This window comes from Centroberyx affinis, unplaced genomic scaffold (genome assembly GCF_046629955.1).
Source record: "Centroberyx affinis isolate AG114_WGS23_722 - 3 ecotype Tasmania unplaced genomic scaffold, CSIRO-AGI_Caff_v1 ptg002186l_1, whole genome shotgun sequence".
NCBI classification, from domain to species: Eukaryota; Metazoa; Chordata; class Actinopteri; order Beryciformes; family Berycidae; genus Centroberyx; species Centroberyx affinis.
The window spans coordinates 226,286-245,711 of NW_027280494.1; the positions used below are offsets into that span (position 1 = coordinate 226,286).

Genomic DNA, 19,426 nt, shown 5'->3' on the forward strand with positions numbered 1-19,426 from the left:
GGTCAGGTACTAGAATTGCACCTAACCGTGTATTGTGTGGCAGAGAGGCGAGGAGACATTCCTGCAGTGCGCACGGCTTGTGTCCTGTCCTGTCCTCGTCCTCCGTCCACTCCGACGTCCCATCAGTCTGCAGCACCTGGAAAGAGAACACACCCCAAAACTGCTGCGATAAACCAACGCCTACATGAGTGATCATCCTCTCCAAGTAGTTGCGAAATTTGCATGTATGCAAATAGGGTTTTTGCACAATGAAGCTTTAAAGTTGTAGACCTTTTTTAAAAAAATAAAATGCTTGCCCATTTAACTGTCTGCCCGATGAAATAATCCAATCCTCGGATTAATCCAGCCTACAAATATATCTGCCTTTCCTATTGGTGGATGTTTATTTGCCAAGCCTAACTGCCGACTAACCAGTTTTGTAGTCTTCTGTATAAAAACATCGCCTAGGAAGCCCTGCGCCTACACTTCAACAAATAAAATGACTGATATGAATTTGGGAGTAAAAGCCTGCCCCCATTCTGATTTATTCATGGCTCTCGGATTGTTTCGACTGTTCAGACAAGCTCCGATCGTTTGTCTTTATCCCACATTTATTGAATTACTTCCATCTCAACGAAGGCAGGACATATGGATATATTTTTTCTATTGTTATAAAAGGCATCCAAAGGGTTGGTCTATTGTGGGGGATTATCTGAAGCAGTAGCCTACATGGTCCAAGTGAGCGGCAAAACCTGTTTCAGACAACGGGTTAGGTTTACAGGCTGTTGGAAACGCTTCCCCAAACGACACACATTTATTTCACAAAGAAAACACATTTCTAATACGTAAGAGCTAGACCCTGAGCATTTTACAATCATATTGTCAGCGCCTATTTCTAGCAGTTTCTCTCCCAAAAAAAGCCTGACTTGTGATCCTGGTCAGAGGATTGAACAGCATGATGTGCGAAGTGCCAGCAGTGAAATATTTATTCCTTGTTCAGTCATTATGATTGTGCATTACAGTGTTTTATTAAAAAGTGGTAACCCATTCAGTCTTTTGGTTTGCGCATTGTGAAGCTAATTTATTTAGTTAACAATGAATGAGAATTAATCAACTCGGGGGCATTTCCTTAATATGACACCTTCAATAACATATCGAATTGCATATCGAATTGCATTTTCATGGCAAAAAAATGCCACTTAACGAAAGTGGGTCGATTATATGTGCAGTCTATTCTAGTTCAACCATTAACTAAGTGTTGAATCCACTGGGGATTGGACAAAATAAAACCTCTCAACGACTGATCAGACAAAACCCCAGTAAGAATGAATGCAGATAGAGAGTAAGCATTCTCCTCATTTTTTTTTTTTCATTTTTTTTTTTCTTTTTACGCATGTTAGAAATTCTGGTCTAGATTTTTGGATGTGTGATATTTTATTGTGTGTGTGAAGATGGAAGTCGGCAGTGTGATGTAGCCGGGCTCAGAGGCATATAGGCGGCAGAACATGCGCAGTGGCCATTTGTGCCATATTGGAATGAGGTCGTGAACGAGAACTGCGTCAAGGTAGCACGAGACAGCCGCAACAATACCAGAAATAAGGAGATTTTACCTTCAATACAAAAGCATTGCTGTTACTTAGACAACCGTTGAAACGTGCGCTCGTCAGTTACCGTTTTATTTTGAAATGTACGACCGGAAGTCCTGATTTTTACTCGTGCTAGCTTGACGTTGCTGTGAACGAGCAGGCGGAGAGGAACGGCATCTAAAAAGCGACTTGGAAAAACTACTTACCGGTAAGAGACGAATTTTGCGACTAAATATTCACATACTGTGTGTTGTTTGTCATGGATTCCTAATGGTGTTTTGCATTTTGGTGCTGCGTTCGTCTTTTTTCCCGTCTCTCAAAAAGATGAGTCGGGCTCGGTCGAGTGTAAGCGCCCTTATTGCTCGCCAGCCTGCTCTTATTGCTCAAGCCGTGACGTTCAGTAACTTGACTTGGACACAGGCGATTTTACCATGTGCCCAGCGAGTCCCATACGGCCGATATGCATCTGGCACCACATTCTGATTCATTAGGCAGTTATTTATTTTTTTCTTCATCGGTATTTGACATGTTCTCCTCAGTGTGAAAGTTAGACCGTCGGCGCTGTAGTCTCTCTGCAAAGCCATTGCGTTAATGGCCCATCTCTATTGCTGAATGCTGCGGTTAGTCTGTACAAGCAAAGCAATCTTAAGCTATCGTTCAAGGATTCTGTGGAAATTTCCATTCATTTGCCCTTGAATAACTCAATATATTTCATACATGTCGAAGTCTTACATAATAAAGGTTGCACGACCTCAGCCGAATCGTGTTTTTCATGTGGCTCTCAATAGGCTAAATAAACTCCGTCGTTTAATAAACGCCATTCGTTTTACTCAAATTTTACGAGCAGATTTACGGGGTGATGCTCTGAAGGTTGTCATTTTGTTGTCATTTTCCACGCTGGCTTATAGCAACCTATTTTTCTCCTGGCTCTTAACTTCCCTATTGTGCAACTTGAGTGATCCTGGCAGCGCTGCTCCAGTTGACGTGCCGCTATGCAATGGCAACAAGCAATATTATTGCAATTGCCTAAGGAGCAGTTGAATGGAATAGTGTTTTTATTTATGTGTGCTTCATGCATGAAATATGGATTTTTCATTTCAGTGTCTCGTTTGCTTTCAACTTAGCAGGGCGGCCAGTTGACAGAATTAGAGGTCAGTTTGGACAGAGCCTGGTGGATTACCATCCACTGAGCAGGCCAACTGGGATCCTCCTATTTGACATTGGGCTTCAATAAAACCCTTTGTTGGCATCCCCAGTGCCTATATTATTGCTCTTTGGTGTATTTACATTTACTTTAAAAGGTGTTGGCTGGTGTTCCTAAGAAACCACATGGGAACCAAGTTCTGTTTGGCAGCCACAGGGTTACTACAATAATCTATGTTCTCACTTTATCACACAACATGCTGTTATCAGGGATGTAGTGGAGGGTAAACATACCTAAACTCTGTTTACATGCCTGTTTAGGCTTGCATAAATGTTTGTGACATGGTAGGTAGTATCAAACTGATGTAAGTTGGCCTATATGAGAAAAAAATTGAATCTAATCAGTTTTTGTTTATATTGAGTTTCGTGTTATGCTGATCACCACCTGGAGGTCAGAGTTTAGCCATCTTTTAATGTAATGTCATCAGGTGGTGAGTAAGCCATAACATGGTGTTTGAGGAAGAACCCAGTGGGAGATGTCAGTTTGCCTGTGCTGATTTTATTATTTGGTGAATAAGAATAGTGCCAGACTCAGTTAGCATTGTTCACAATGTAGCTTTTACTGAACCCAAATTGCGTTCATTTACATTTCTTGGCAAAGCCCTGCTATGTGTGAATATATATCTTGTCAGATTGCATTTCCTGCCCAGGGACCTCAGTGGTGCAGAAAGTGTTGTTTGGAAATGCTCGACAGCATGCTAAGTACTGATGAAAATATGATTCAATAAGTGCTTGTAAGGAGGATGTAGTGAGGATCTCAGTTGTCTGTGTGTGTGTGTGTGAATACGTTTGCGTGGGTGTGTGCGCATTTGGCCCTTTCTCTTTCAGGTTCAGTCAGTTAACGGGTGGTGAAGAAAGAGTCAGGCAGACTGTTGCTGGTAACTGTGGTCCGCGTAGCCCATTTATATGAAACAGGGGAAGTTGCTTGTCTTCCTGTCTGTACAAGGCTAGCCGTGCTATTATGTTCAGTTTAGTGCTGTAATAACAGACAGCTCATACCGCAGAAGAATTCAGAGCAAATCTTCAAAGCTCATCTCCAGAAATTTCAAAAGATAGGCCGAATTGCCTGAAATGCATTAAATACCACTAGAGGTATCACTAAACACAGCCATCAGTTTTATTCCTGTCAGATTGTCAAAATGTCTGATTCAGTTTAATTTTGTTCATGTTGCACAAAAACATTCACAAATAGAGAAAAGGCATGAAAAAATATTGTGTAGTTGAAGAAGCTCCAATGGGCATGTGGGTTAACCTACCCAAGAAGAAGAATAATCAACTCAAAATCCCATCATGCTGTCATAAATGGTAAAAATCTTTAAAGCTCAGCATCAGGTGTTAGAACACAGCCTTCTAATTCTCAGTCTGAGCTTTTGGAAATGTCTCCTCTGCTCTTTTTTTTTGCTCCCTTATGTTGGGAGTGTGACCTCAAGGACAATGAGGCCCTCTGGTGTGTGTGTGTGTGTTTGTGTGTGTGTGTGCTGGAGAGAGGGGGAGAAAGAGAGAGAGGGGGGGGGGAGTGAGGGAGAAAGAGACCGGGGCAGGGCGTCGGGGTCGTGGGTGAAAGGCGGCGCTGATCCCGGCGGAGCACGGGGGTCGGGGCGACCGTCCGGTGGTCAAGGGGGGGTGGGGAGGGGTGTTGGGGCGTCTGATGGCGGCCCCGTCTTTAATAGAGACGTCAGACATGACAAAGACGGGCCTGACAGGCCGGCTGAAAGGAGCTGCCATGACAGAGCAGCTATCCTCCGCATCCCATACACCAAACTCTCCACTATTGTCACACCCAGCGCTCCCTCCTAGACACTTTATAAATGCCATCTCTCTTGTTGCATTAACTTTATTTCATCCTCTTTTCACAGTGCTGGGGGGGGAGGTTGGGGGCATTTCGATGTGTCGAACTTGATGTGTATCCACATTCACGTCAGGGAACAGTTTGAAATCTTTACTTCGGGGCAGCAGTAGTAGGTATTAGCTTATGTTAAGAAGCCGGGTCACTCGGTGCTGGGGCAATTTTCAGCAGCCTAAATGAGCCTCAGAAGTAGAAGTGGTGTACGTTTGGGAGCTGGATGAGATTAACATGGTTTAATATGGTTCCCAGTCACATACCATCTGGTGTGTCACTTAGGTGGTAGCCTATGCCTCCCTAATGAATGACAGATATGCACCATGTAATTTCTGATTTTATTCGCTGCTTCTCATCTTTTCTATTGATTGAGTTCAGGACTGGTTAGAAGGGCTTGAATGTTAATGTATTAACTTTCCCGAAGCTTTTTTCCTCTGGGCTATTTTATTATTAAGTTTGGAAAGAGCAAACAAACTTAAATTTTAGAATTAGTATGGCATAAGCATCTGAACAAATGCTGATTCATTTCATTTTGGCCTTGAAGCAGGCTTTGCTGCTATTGGTAAGTTTCAAATTAGCCTTGTTAAAATTCATAATTCATATTTTTTTCCTCTCAAAAATAATTGAGCTTTGGAAGCAGTATGGGTGCTTTCTGCTTTCTTGGTTGTCTGCAGCGTGCTAGCTGACATGTTGTTTGTGAGTCCATATCAGCTGGAGTTACATATCATATGATATGGTAGATGGAGTGAGTTGTGGTACACTGTTAGCTCTTGGTGTAATTGTTTGCTGACACACAACTGCTGAGCAGGCCTCGAGCCAGCAGTGTCAGCCGTCCCATTATCTTATTTTTGTTGGAATCAATAGAAAGTTCAGAAATTATAGAGTAATTCTGGGAACTAGGGTATAGATACAGGGTAGTGTACTGTAGGTTACAGTGGGTGTTGGAGGGTGGGGGGGTTATGAAATGCCAGAAATCACTGTTGAGCCTTGTGGAGGTGTTGTGGGCCTAATTCAACAAAACATCTGTGATGGGAGGAAACCACTTGATAACTCACACACTCAACCCTGTAACATTTAGATAAGATGGCTGGTGAATGGTGCTGCCTGTCTGGTGGTACTGTAGATTTATGACAGAATAGCCTGATGTCCTCTATAGTCACCATTTGGTGGTTAGTACATCATTCCTTTTACCATCTGAACTGAGCTTCTGTATGAATGCTCACCTTGGATTATGGCTCAAAGGATTGCAACATAAAATCCTGTGCATTGGTAAATGTATCTTTGGGTTTGCAAATTCCTCATACACATGGCTGTTTTATTGTCCGCCTTGTCCCACATGTGGAGATCCAACTTCTGCATTTCTCTCTTTTTCTCTCTCTCAGATCTCCTTGTATCTTTGTCTGTTTCCAGAGTTTTTGATCAATGCTCATTTGCCCCCAGCCCCCCACTAGATAATAATCCTCCTCCTCTGCTCCTCCCCAGAGTGTCTAGACTTGGCCTTTAGGGGGCACCAACATGAGTCAGGAGTCACTGGAGTCTGGTAAGACCTATTCTATCAACAGCTGCATGAAATGAGCGGGATAAAATGTTGGAAAGTAGGTTGGAAAAAAGAAACATTTTGTGTGTGTGTGTGATCCAGATGGGGACTCTGGTCAGGATGTGTCTGACTTTAACTGGGACGATTACCTGGAGGAGAATGGAGCCATGTCTGTGCCCCATCACGCCTTCAAACATGTGAGTCCCGACCACCTGCACAGCTAACACACACTTCAGAGCACAAATGGAAAATCCACTTCAGTTGTAAATGTGCAAGTAAACAACGCTCCTGTCTCTCTCTCTTCCTGTCTCCCTCTCTCAGGTGGACCAGGGCCTGCAGACAGGCCTGACCCCAGGCATGAAGCTGGAGGTGTGTGTGCGCTCAGAGGCCGACGGTCCTTACTGGGTGGCCAACATCATCACTACATGTGGCCAGCTGCTGCTCCTGCGCTACGAGGGATACCAGGACGACCGGCGTGCCGACTTCTGGTGCGACATCATGACGGCAGACCTCCACCCTCTGGGCTGGAGCCGACAGCAGGGCAAGACCATGAGAGCCCCCGAGGGTGAGGCATGGCTGGGGGGTTGGGGGGGCGGGGGAATTTTTTCAATCATCTGCAGTCCACAGCCAATCTGATTTTGTGTGCTTCCTTGTTTCCCATGTTATTTCATGAACAATAGTTCCGCCTGGCAAGAGCAAAATGGGCAAGAAATTGATTCCAGCCATTCAAAGCTTCCCAGTTATCTACAACTTATTTGAAAATCCAAGGAAACTGACATCACGTTGTTTGCCAAGTGATCACAAAATTGTGTTCACAAAAAATGAGGATCTTGCAGATTACCACTTTATAAAAACTAAAGAATAATTTTTTTTGTTCTTGTAAAAGGCATCTGACAACATAACAAATTGGCTCCAATTTGTGTTTACTTGCATCATGCCTGAAAACCAGATTTCCACTTTAGGCATTTAGCTGACACTCCGATCCAGAGTGACTTACTCAAGGACACTTTGACAGGATAGCTGGCTGTTGTGGGGATTGAACCTGAGTCCGCCTGGTTGTGAGACGGTCTGTCTAACCACTGGACTAGGCTGCCACTGGTTAATAAAGTGAACTGTGTGTGTGTGGTCCACCTCAGGTGTGCGTGAGAAGCACCAGGACTGGGAGGCTCTGCTGGAAAAGGCCCTGGCTGAGGAGTGTAGTGCGCCCGCCAACCTGCTGGAATTGGTAAGACAGGGGAAGGGAGATGCTCTCTTCCTTATGAAACTCACACCTAGGGTGGGGCTTTGAACACGAGGCACTAGTAGTCTCTTTCTCAAGTCTCTGTCTGTGCCAAGAACAAGCTGCTGTATCACAGTCTTGATTTGATTTATTTGACATCTTTAAAAACACATAAAGCATCAATAAAATCATTGAGGATGTCACAATCAAGCAGACTTTTCCCATTATGGTTAAGATGGCAAGGCAAGTTGGGTAAATACAGCTGACACTAAAAAAAAAAAACCCAGTTGACGTTTTCTACCCTCAGGCAGTCAGAGTCATGAACAGCAGTTGTGCAGTTTGATGCCCGCACATGCAGTAGAACTGTTCAGTTGTTGTTATACTGTTGTCATTGTATTTATTGTCCTTGTAGTGCAGGTGTACCAAACACTTAATCTATTTTTCCTTGTGTATATGCCCTATTTTTAATAGGAGAGAGCCAGGACACAAGCTTTTCACTGCATTGAGATGTACTGACTTTTTTTTATAGACTTGAACATGGAAAAATCTGAGAGTTTATATTTAAAATCAAGTCTTGCATGCATACACTGCATGAAGCCTCAAGTCTCAAATATACAAGGCTATGTGCTTTTGTTTACTGCACCCAGGGATGCCATTGAAATTCACTCTCGGAACGGTCTGTGAATTTCTTCCATTAGTTAGCTTTCACTGACTTTGCTTCAGTTCTACCACTTAGCCATGCAGCACATTCTCTCCCTATACAAATTTCTTGCCTTGCCTAGGCGTGTGTTCATTTGTGTTTGCAATTGCGTGTGTGCCTTATCAACATCTCATTCGCCCCCTCACCCTCACCCCCGCCCCTCCCCCTTCAGCCCCAGTGGGGTCGGGACCCAGTGGAGCTCCTGTGTGCAGGCTGCTATGTGGAGCTGCAGGACAGCGCTGACCCGGCGCTGGCCTGGGCCGCCGAGGTGGAGGAGAACGTTGGAGGAAGGCTGAAGCTGCGCCTGGTGGGCACCGAGGGCCTCCCAGACACACCCGCCACCCTCTGGCTCTACTACCTCCACCCACGCCTCCACCCACCCGGCTGGGCCAAAGAGCGCGGCTGCACCCTCAGGCCCCCTGCAGGTCAGTGGCACTGTCATGGGTCAGGTGTTATATTTAGAAACAAAAGATTTTTTTTTTTTAAAGGAAAATGATTTCTTGCTCGGTGGGTGTTTCACTGCCAAAGCAGGCATGAGTAATAATTTTTGATGGAAGGCCACATGAAGAATTCACAATGCCATGGCAGACTGAATGTGTTTTTGTTTTTTTAACACAGCTAGTCTGAAGGTTTTTTCATGTCCATTCATGTAGCTTAACCCTATGTTTAAAATTCAGGTAGAATTATATAAACAAATACTTACTGATTTTACTTTTCATAGAGAGAGAGCGGCTTTCAATTTGCAATACAGCATTACCATGTGCCATACATAATGAATGATTGGATCGGATATAATAAATTCTTAACCGTAGCCTTCTCACTCCATCAGATCAGCTGAATTTAAGTCTGTTATTTTTCTCCACTTGTCACTTGTCACATTATGTGAAAGAGTTTCAAACTCACTGGTTTTAATGAGGTATGTGAACAGTGCCATTGTACCATTTTCCAATGCAGGAACATTTTTGATACATTCTGACAAGTGCCCAATGATGAATAATATGGGACTAAAATTCAAAATGTCAAGATATCCCTTTAGATCTTCAAATTGATTTTCCGCACAGGATTGGATGGATCATTGTTTTCATGGCCAGGATTTGCTAATACTCTTCAACTGAATGAAGTTTGTTAATATGCGAGGTAGTAAGACGCACCGTAGGCTTTCTCTCCCTCTTGGTGCAGCTGATCCACCCACTGGTACTGCTAATGATTTTTAATGAAAAGCCCGATTGGTAATTTATGCAGGACTTTTATTGCCAAAATTGTGCTCTCTGTAACTGGATACTGTGCTTTTGAGAGTTAATAACAGAATTTAGTCAGTGGAAGGATTGCTTAATCCTGATTACAACAATTGTAGTGATACATGCAGACATTATATTTATCACTTGAAAAAAGGGGTGGGAGGAAATGCTAATGCTCGGTTTGAATGTAATGAAAGATTCGTCTGATGTTCAACTTGATGGATTCTGCACAGCGCCAGAATACCTTGTTTACAGGGCCGTCTGGAACCCGGCACCCTGTATTGAGGAGTTTGAGCCTTTTGTGATGTGGAAATTGCAGTCGACAACATTGAAATTTCAGGGTTGTTTTTTTCCTGATTAATTATGCAGCCCTGACTCTATCTTGCCCATTTCTGGCTTAAAGGGTTAGTTCATTCAAATAAGACTCTTGTGTAGAGTAGAATTAGATCAGGTTTGGTTGGATTAAATACTCCTTTGATATTCAAATTATACACTCAGTCAGTAGGGAATCAGGTTTTGCTCTTTAGCAGCTGGTTTGTGTGTATTTGTTTGATCCAGATCTGGTGGCCCTGCGGACAGAGAAAGAGTGGGAGGAGGTGAGGCAGAGGATCAGTGAACTGCCTCAAGATGACGCTCTGACTGAGGAGTTCTGCAAGGTATGGCTATCGCTGCTCGTATTTGTGCTTCCTGATCTGACAATTTCATTGTTTATCCAATAGTTTAGATCTGGATCTCTAATGATGTGGTAAGCAGACAGTTGTGACATCCTCCTCCAAATTGGATGCTGAAACATTTATGAGAGCCGAGCTGTTGAAAATGACTGTGTGTGTGTTGTTTCAGGACCAGCCTGCCATCACTGCTCATTGTTTTAAGGAAGGGATGAAACTGGAGGCTGTTGACCCCGCTGCTCCTATCTCCATCAGTCCTGCCACTGTCACCAAGGTAACAGTCTCCCACATCAAATCTAAGTCCCTCCCATGCAGTTGTATGAATGTTCTTCCTGTGTTTGCTGGTTATTTGCTGTCGTTTTATGTTTTCTGTCATTCCTACTAAACTGTCTTTAATTTGTCAATTCAGTGGCTGAGATTTGGTCACCCCTAGGCTTGGAAAAACACAAATATCCTCATGAAATTTTGCAACTTAAACCACACAGCTGAGCAGATCTCCCTGACTTTACCACCAGCTGACACCTGTCCGGAAGGCTCGACGCTGCCTTTAGTGTGAAAGGAAAAAAATGGCGAACAGAGGGCATCCTAGGCCACTTCAGAGTTGTTGAACTAATTGAGAGTGACTGGAAGTGACCCAAAACTGCCTCCTCTCCACTTCAGGTGTTCAGCGAGCAGTTCTTCCTGGTGAAGATGGACGACCTTTGTGGCATTGAGGTGTCTGAGGGTGCTGGGCGGTCCTTCCTGTGCCACAGGGACAGTCCAGGCATCTTCCCTGCACAGTGGAGCCTCAAGAACGGGGTCCCTCTCAGCCCCCCACCAGGTCAGCTACGTCACGTGGTGCCTGTAAAACCACTTATCAGGAAATGCAGTGTGACACTGATTTGATCACTCATGCTCTCTCTATCTCTCTCTGTTTTTTTTCTTATCTGACCTTACTTCCCACTCTGTTTCTCATTGCCTCCTCCTCTTGTGTATTTATTTTATCGTGCACAGGATACCAGGGCCCGGACTTTGACTGGGCAGACTACCTGAAACAGTGCGAGGCCGAGGCGGCTCCTCAGCCTTGCTTCCCCGCTGTAAGTCAGCCTCTGTTACCCTCAGCACTGTAATGCATATGGCATGCACAGCAGAAGTGTATGTACCTCACTGCTGAAGGCATCCTTAGATTCTATTGGCAACTTTGTAACCTTCACTTTTGGGGAGAAAAAAAAAATACTCTCGTAGTTTGCTCTCCAATGCAATCAGAAATGTTTTCACCTAAACCTCTGCCTGCCACAAACAATGAAATGTGGAGAATGAGATTTTGCCCATATGACTGACAGCATAATAGAAAGCCACACTTTTGTCCAGTGATGACATGTTGGGTTGTAAGTAGGCGGTCCACCTTGACTTTTGTTTCCTTTTACCAGAGAAGAATACACAATATTTTAAGAAATGTTGGACTGAAATCACACAGCACAACCATGTACCAAGTGTGAATTTTTTTTCTTCTTTTGTGATTTGTTATTATTATTATTATTATTATTATTATTATACATTACTTTCCACTTTCAAAGACATCCGCAATGGTGAAAATGTATTCAAGTGAAGTTTTGGTTTTAAAGAACCCTTTCTGTTTGCCTCCCAGGAGCAGTGTGACCACAGCTTCAAAGAGGCCATGAAACTGGAGGCTGTCAACCCGCTGTCACCTGAGAGCATTCACGTGGCAACAGTCACCAAGGTCAAAGGGCAATACATTTGGCTCAGCCTGGAAGGTGAGAGGGGGAGGCGGCAGGATGTGTCTGTGCTATAAGCATTTTTAAAAAAAAATCAAGACATGGGGAGCAAGCTGTAAAAGTAGATGAAAATGAACAAGTACATATTCTGTACATTCTGTATTCAGTGACATATAGATTTCATTTATCATTAGTGTGTTTGGATGTGATCTCAGCTCTGTGGCTACCCAGGTGATTACTGTCTTCTCCATAGAAGAAATGAAGACAGCTGGTGTTAAAAAACATAACTTATAGCATATTACATACATACACACACAGAAGTACTGCTATGGAAATCAAACAGTCTCATAAGGTGGCAAAAACAAATGTGACACAACTCAGAAATATATGTCAGACACCATATACCATACACAGTAAGTTTAAGGACTGTAAAGGTGGATAAGCTATGCTTTTGTTCAGTATGAATAATTATGGCTCAATATTATGGCGCAGCTACTGTACAGCAGCAGTCCATGCAAACTAATAGATGAAGAAACCAGATCCCATCTAAAATGTTAAGTTTATGATTTAAGTTAAACCAATAATAATACAACTCCAATAATACAAGTTTTTGTTTTATTGATTAGAGACAACTGAAAAATCACAAACTTATACCAAACGATTTTTCCAACACTGTGATGAAGTCTGATAGCACTCAGGTATAGAGGAGTGAAGTATCTCACTTTGGCGTCCTTGCCGTGATAAAAATGTTGCCTGTGATATCATTAACACTGCTGACTGTGGAGTGGATGTGACTAATAGCTGTCTGTCTGTGTGTGTGTGTGTGTGTGTGTAGGACTGAAGCAGCCCATGCCAGAACTGATTGTTCATGTGGACTCCCTGGACATCTTCCCTGTCAGCTGGTGTGAGACAAATGGCTATCCTCTAGTCTACCCCATCAAGCCCTCAGGTGTGTAGCATTGTCACACCGCACCACTGTTGGAAGGAGGGGTCAAACTGAACATGGTTGTCTTTACAGTACAGCTTGCATGAGAGTGTTACTACTGCACCGATAAATTCTGCACAGTTTTTTTTGACACTGACCTCCAAATGACATGTTGATTACACATGATAATATTATTGCCATGTTGCATTCATCTTTCCTTCTCTTTCAGTTGAGAAACAAAGGAAGATTGCTGTGGTTCAGCCTGAGAAACAGTGAGTATGAGAGTGGAGGGGAATTTGATTAGTGTCTTGGTTCGACTGGATCAAGTCCCATGCCCTTCAACCTTTTTACTAATTTTTATCTCTTTACCTTACAGCAGAACCCCACCCAAGTCTTCGTCACCTGACACTGTCAAGCAGCAGGTGGCCAGCCAGTCAGAAACAGGTGAGTGGTGTGTCTCTGGTCCTGTTGAAGATATTTGCAGTAGTGATACTCGTGTGATCCCGCATTGTGATATATCCCATGTACTGACTGTCTGTGCAGTCTCTTTAAACCACATCATTGGTATTGTGTTTTGTGCCCACGTGCAGGACAGGGGAATGGGAAGTACTGTTGTCCCAAGATCTACTTCAACCACCGTTGTTTCTCTGGGCCTTACCTAAACAAGGGGCGCATCGCCGAGCTGCCCCAGTTCATTGGCCCTGGGAACTGCGTCCTCGTGCTCAAAGAGGTGAGGAGGGCTGGTCCCGCTATTTACTGTATGAATAAAACAAAAACAATATTTTCTCCAAACCAATACACTGTAACAAATGGCTTGATATCAAATATACAGATGTAAAAAGTGACTTTTTAAAGAATAAACATGCTATTTGTAAACAGCAAACATCAGTTTACCATCGTCAAACTAATTGATACCTTGGTATAATTACCATAAACAAATAGACCATGGTTGAGACAATTTGTAGCTTCTATCTCACACCAGTGGTATTGTTAGTGCTAATGTTTCTCAAAATGAAGATGAAATGCCGCTTTTCCACTGCATAGTACCGGCTCAACTCGCCTCGCCTCGACTCGACTCGACTCGCTTTTGGTAGTACCACTTTGGTTTTCCACTGCAAATAGTACCCCCTCAGTGTGCCCCACCCCCCAAATTGGTCGTCATAGCGACGCTGCATGAAACGCGACACACAGCTACTATGGAGGATATCGAAGCGATGGTGTTCTTGATTATCGGTATGTGGCTGTTAAGTCACAGCAAAGAGACAGATTTTTATTTCAGAAGAGGCTGAAGGCAGCGAGACAGCAGACTGCTCTCTGGCTGCTCAAGGCGACGCAAGAGGGTAAGCTAGCCTGGTAGCTAACGTTAGCATATACGCCCCGTGTCGCGATGACGATCTGACCAATCAGTGGTCTGCAGTGTTTTCACCTTTTGGTATCGCCTCAGCTCGCCTCAGCTCGCCTCAGCTCGCTTGGAACCTCGACGGAGGTGCTACGAAAAAAAGTACCAGGTACTACGTAATATGGTACCTGGTACCTGGTACTTGGCCAGTGGAAAACCAAAAAAGGCGAGTCGAGTCGAGCCGGTACCATGCAGTGGAAAAGCGCCAAAAATGCGTTTCCCATAAACCCTGTTGCTTCCTGTCACATGATGTTGTTACTCATTTGTTTACGGTAACTCTACTCATGTCATGAATTAATGTAGCAGTGATTTATCGATATTAAAATGCTACATGTAACACGTTCCAAGAATAAATGGAAACGTGAAAGCCCATACAAGATTCTCCTTACCATTCTATGCTCCACTATATTAAACCCTCCAACGTGCCAGATAAGCTCTAAGCTTGATACTGTATGTATTTCCATGGACGTGTTATATCTAGGTGTTGACTCTGCTGATAAACTCGGCCTACAAGCCCAGCCGTGTGCTGAGAGAGCTGCAGCTGGACCAGGAGGGCCGCTGGCAAGGCCATGGAGAGACACTCAAAGCCAAGTGAGGGGAAACACTATTTAATCCTCAGATTAAAATTCTCAGCCCCATAGAAATCCTACAGGAATAGTAGAAGTGTTCATATCCAGCCTGTTGTAGGCCAGATGCTAGATTAAAAATGTACTTGAAGCACAAATGGCAATGAATAAATCTGCACAGTGGATCCCAATGCAAGCTCCCGATAGTTCATTAACAGAGTTTCAACCAACAGCGTCTGGGTCACTTGTTTAACAGAGACCTTGCAGGCTGAAGCAACCTTGCTGGATAAAACATTGCTTTAATGAAATAATGGGAGCTTGAATGAGTATGTGACATCAGTGAGTCAATACATTTTTACATTTTCCCTTTGAAAACCTTCGAGTCACTCTGTAAAACCTTCCTGTCACTCCGTTTTGTCTTTGTGCCATCTGTCTTTTTGCTTAATATTATGTGGAAAAAATGAACAATTTATCCATGTGTGATCCGCTCAAATGTCAGGTACAAAGGGAAGAGTTACCGGGCCACTGTGGAGATAGTCCGCACTGCAGACCGTGTGGCCGAGTTCTGCAGGAAAACCTGCATCAAGCTAGAGTGCTGCCCAAACCTGTTTGGACCTCGCATGGTTCTGGAGCGCTGCTCGGAGAACTGCTCCGTCCTCACCAAGACCAAATACAGTAGGTGGTTTAGAGAGAGAGATGTGTAGCTTTGATTCAACCCACAAGGCTGTGGAGAAATGAATGTCTCTTCTTTCAAATAAAATGTTTTATTGGATGATTGGGACACGAAAGGAACATTAAGCTCAACCTTTAATATTGTTTGCTTTTTTAACAGCTTAGAAATTGTACACTTCCTTGTCGGCTTATCTTCTTCCAGTGCTTCATGACAATTTTGACCTGAATTCTGAGCATTTATTCAAACTTGCTCTAGTTTGGCACAAAGCTAATTAATTTCTCCTTCTTTCAGAACCATTCTAACAATTCTTTGCATTTGTGTTGCACGTGGATGTAGAAATGATTGGCGGTTACATAAACGCTCTCATAAGGAAAATGGGAATTCTGTGAAGCAGAGGGTTAGAAATGTAATTTAAAAACTGGAATAATCTGGAGGCAATGCATAAGCAGGTGAGGTTGGCAGAAAATCAAAAATGGCTTCTTCAATTTTCTGCTGAACTACTCAGTCAACACAGTCACAGATTTGTTTGAGGGATACGTTTGCTTGTTGCTGCTGCATTACAGTGTTCTGCTTATGGAACTGATGCAATTTGATAGCAACAGGCACATGATTACACTTTGATTCTCTTCTGTCTCTTATGTTTTCTTATCACTCTAGACAGTACATATCTTCCCCGCAGATATGCTTTTACAGCCTATTAATCAATGCTCCTGCTATATAAAATATATTCAATTCAGTTGGGTTAATTAATTCAGCCATTTAAATTTTATAAACACTTGATTTGACTGTATCCCTCGGAGAGTTAAACACTTGATAGTATATCAGACCTGTCAAGGTAAGCCTGTTGTCTTGTCACCAGCGTATTACTATGGCAAGAAGAAGAGCAGACGTGTTGGCCGCCCACCTGGGGGTCACTCCAACCTGGAGGGAGGAGTGAAGAGGAGAGGGAGGAGGAGGAAGAGGAGGAAGCAGCTCTTTGTCCACAAGAAGAGACGCTCCTCAGCCTCACTGGACAACACGCCTGCCGGGTCTCCACAGGTACCCCACACACACACACACACACACACTGTTCTCTAACTATTCTCAAACAGCTTATCACGTTGCACGATGCATGATGTTAGAAATTTGTCACTCAAACATGCACATTTGCACGCAGACATGCACACATTTTCTTTTTCCCATGACACTATCATGATATTGTGGTCATCAAGAGGCAATTGCAGGTCCGTCAGTCCGGGTTGAGACACTTGATTTCCCTATACAGATATTAATAAATAAAGGAGGCAAATGTTGTATTACTGCTAAACTTTAACTCTGATTCTTCACACCTCACTTGAATCTGGACTTATGAACTGTTTGTCACCCTCGTCTGGCTCGCAGGGCAGTGGAGAGGAAGAGGATCTGGACGAGGACGACTCCCTGAGCGAAGATTCCGGCTCCGAGCTGCAGGATGATCTCCAGGACGACTCTGAATATTCTGTCGGGAAGTCTCAGCCCACCACGCCATCCCCCTCCCCGCCGGCGACACCCAGGCCCACGCGCCGGCGCCGGAAACCCCGCTCTCCCTCCTTCTCCGACGACGAGAACCGCCCTCCCTCACCAAAGGTATTAACACGCTCTAAGAAGACGATTATAAGGAAATTAAAAAGGCTCAAACAGCCAGTGTTTGGTTCATGAAATGTTATGTCCGATACACTTCTCAGCATCAATTGTCAGGGATAAAACGAGCTACCAGCCATGTCGCCTTGGCTGGGAGATGTGCTAGCCTGTCTGACTGTCCCCCTCTGTGTGTTTATAGACCTCAAAGACTGAGGCTCCTCAGAAGCTGTGTTTGGACACCAGCCCCCTGGAGTGGAGCGTCACTGATGTGGTTCGCTTCATCAGGACCACTGACTGTGCCCCTCTTGCACGGATCTTCCTGGATCAGGTAGCAAATGCAACACACACTCAGACTTATGGCCACTCAGGATGAGTAGTCACTCCACTACTGCGGAAAGAGCATTATGCACTTGTATGCTGTATAAACTTGTTGTCATATGTGCTTGTAGGAGATCGACGGACAGGCGCTGCTCCTGCTTAACCTCCCGACGGTGCAGGAGTGCATGGACCTGAAGCTGGGACCGGCCATCAAGCTGTGCCACCACATCGAGAGGGTCAAGCTGGCGTTTTATCAGCAGTTTGCTACGTAGCTGATGGGGAACGAACAGAGACATTACTACATCCTGCTCTGTGTATCAATCCTGTGAAAAACACCGTCTTTTCTTCACTTTTCTACCACTGGACATCCTTAAGAATCCTGCAGACAATGCTGCGAGAAGGCATCATGCATGGACATGGGATGGATGGAGCAGCATTTCCCATTTCTTTTGGTGTAGAGCGACTACAGTGCTCATTTGTTTCCCACCTGCATTGCCGTCTTAAAAAGGAATATCACTGAATTTCAGTTTTTAAGTGTTCTTCTATGCCCTAGGACATTTGGTATGTGTTAGTGAGCATTTACTATCGACTCCTGGAGCCAGACTTGAGAGAGAAGAGGTGACCTTCACACTGATGTCCAACTCCATAGAACATAAAAAAAAACAAAAAAAAAGACCGGAACAATAGCAAGAATGATGTTTGGTGAGGATGAGGGCACGCTTGACAGGTCATTTGGATTTAAGCACTTACAAATCGTATTCAAAAAATCAATCTGTTATCGGTGTCGAAGCTCTAGGCTGTACATCGGAATATCAATTGATTGAGCTTTTTTCTCTCTGGTTTCTAGCTTTTGGAGAGTTGTTTGTACTCACAAATGCTGAGTGGACTGTCCTAGATCAAAGGAATAACAAAAAGTCTAAAATTGATTGCTATTTACTTTTAAGAGACATAGCTAGACACACTTTGTTCATTGAGTCAAGTTCAGCTTATACAGGCCCGCTTTACACGTGGCTATAACATCTTGAGAGTTTGGATTTGATTTGTATAGAGCTAAACCACATAAACATCGAGCTGGAAATGCTCTAATCGCCCAAACTATCTCTGGAGGTGGTCAGAGATGTTTTTGGCCACATTAATAGCAAAGTGTAAACAGAACTAATTGACACAAATCCAACTAGGAGGCACATGCAAAGAAAGCAGGTGGCAAGCTGCTCAGATAGTAATTTAAAACTAGAGACGAGTATTGATAATGGTAGATTATCAAAAATGGATAGTCATGACACTTGTGAATGGGGTGGGGGTGATTGAGATTAGGTGTCTGTTTGCTGTGATGAAATTAATAGTATTAACAACAGTTGCATAAAGTTTTCTAACCTGTCCATGACAATATCTTTATTTGTTTAGAAAAGAAGCATAACGTGATTTACATACTTGTAGTCCTAAAATGAGCCATTCGATTTCAGTGTGGACACCAGAGATGTATGTTAATGCCAAGTGTCAATGTTATCCAGACGCATGTTCATGTCAGATGTAAAAGAGGCCTTAGTCTTCAGAAGGGTTTGTTATTAAGGCTTCTGCTACTACTACTTAAGAGCGGTTGACAATGCAAGGATTCTCTAATGTAAGCACAAGCAAAACCATGTACTGTATGGCAGTATGCAAAGTGTATATAGCGCATGAGTTTGTATATAGTGTACATAATCGCAAATATCTTCTAGTGCAACAGGGTGATTAGAAAGATTTTTCTATTGAGTAATTAACTTTCTCTGCAAGCATTGTGTAAATGCCCTAGGCATATATTTGCACAGCACAGGCCTAAACATTTTCATTTGGATGCAGACTGACAGAGCATTCCCCAGCCTCTGCTTGTCTTTGGGGGATTTAAAGTTTAAATTCTGCTGCATCATATGGAGCATAATCCCAGTTTTGTAGCGTTTCAGCAGTTTATGGTCATTGAATAGTTTTTAAAGCAGGCAGTATAGCCAAAATGAATTGTCTGTTTTAACAATTAACTTAATGATGTAGACCATTTGGGTTGTAATGTCAAATGGACAGTTTTAAAAGCAAGCAGATCTACTTAACATGCTTCTGTAAATCAATTCATCTGAATTTAATTTTTTTTGCCAATTTACTGTAGTCTGTGGTGTGATTGATTTTGTGTGAGCAACCCGCTGTATTTGTTTACTAATTTGCCTGTTCTGTAGTTACAGCTTTATTCAAAACAATGAAACATTTTTATTTCATCTTTGAGACTTATAATT

The 19,426-nt window shown here is 43.4% G+C and overlaps 1 protein-coding gene across 2 annotated transcripts; it reads left to right on the forward strand.

Annotated features, from left to right (window-relative positions):
* Nucleotides 1–1,707: 1,707 nt before the first annotated feature.
* Nucleotides 1,708–18,079, forward strand: sfmbt1 (Scm like with four mbt domains 1). Of its 2 annotated transcripts, none has more exons than XM_071532364.1 (21): nucleotides 1,708–1,773; nucleotides 6,091–6,148; nucleotides 6,248–6,342; nucleotides 6,467–6,710; nucleotides 7,282–7,370; nucleotides 8,237–8,489; nucleotides 9,861–9,958; nucleotides 10,143–10,244; nucleotides 10,631–10,790; nucleotides 10,964–11,046; nucleotides 11,598–11,724; nucleotides 12,521–12,634; nucleotides 12,840–12,882; nucleotides 12,987–13,054; nucleotides 13,201–13,340; nucleotides 14,491–14,600; nucleotides 15,075–15,250; nucleotides 16,108–16,286; nucleotides 16,629–16,853; nucleotides 17,047–17,175; nucleotides 17,297–18,079. In XM_071532364.1, the coding sequence occupies exons 2-21, from the start codon at nucleotides 6,124–6,126 to the stop codon at nucleotides 17,435–17,437; spliced, it is 2,601 nt and encodes an 866-aa protein (XP_071388465.1). In that variant the 5' UTR covers nucleotides 1,708–1,773; nucleotides 6,091–6,123; the 3' UTR covers nucleotides 17,438–18,079. The 2 variants fall into 2 exon arrangements, with proteins under 2 accessions (XP_071388465.1, XP_071388466.1); XM_071532365.1 differs by having other exon boundaries at nucleotides 12,990–13,054.
* Nucleotides 18,080–19,426: the final 1,347 nt, after the last annotated feature.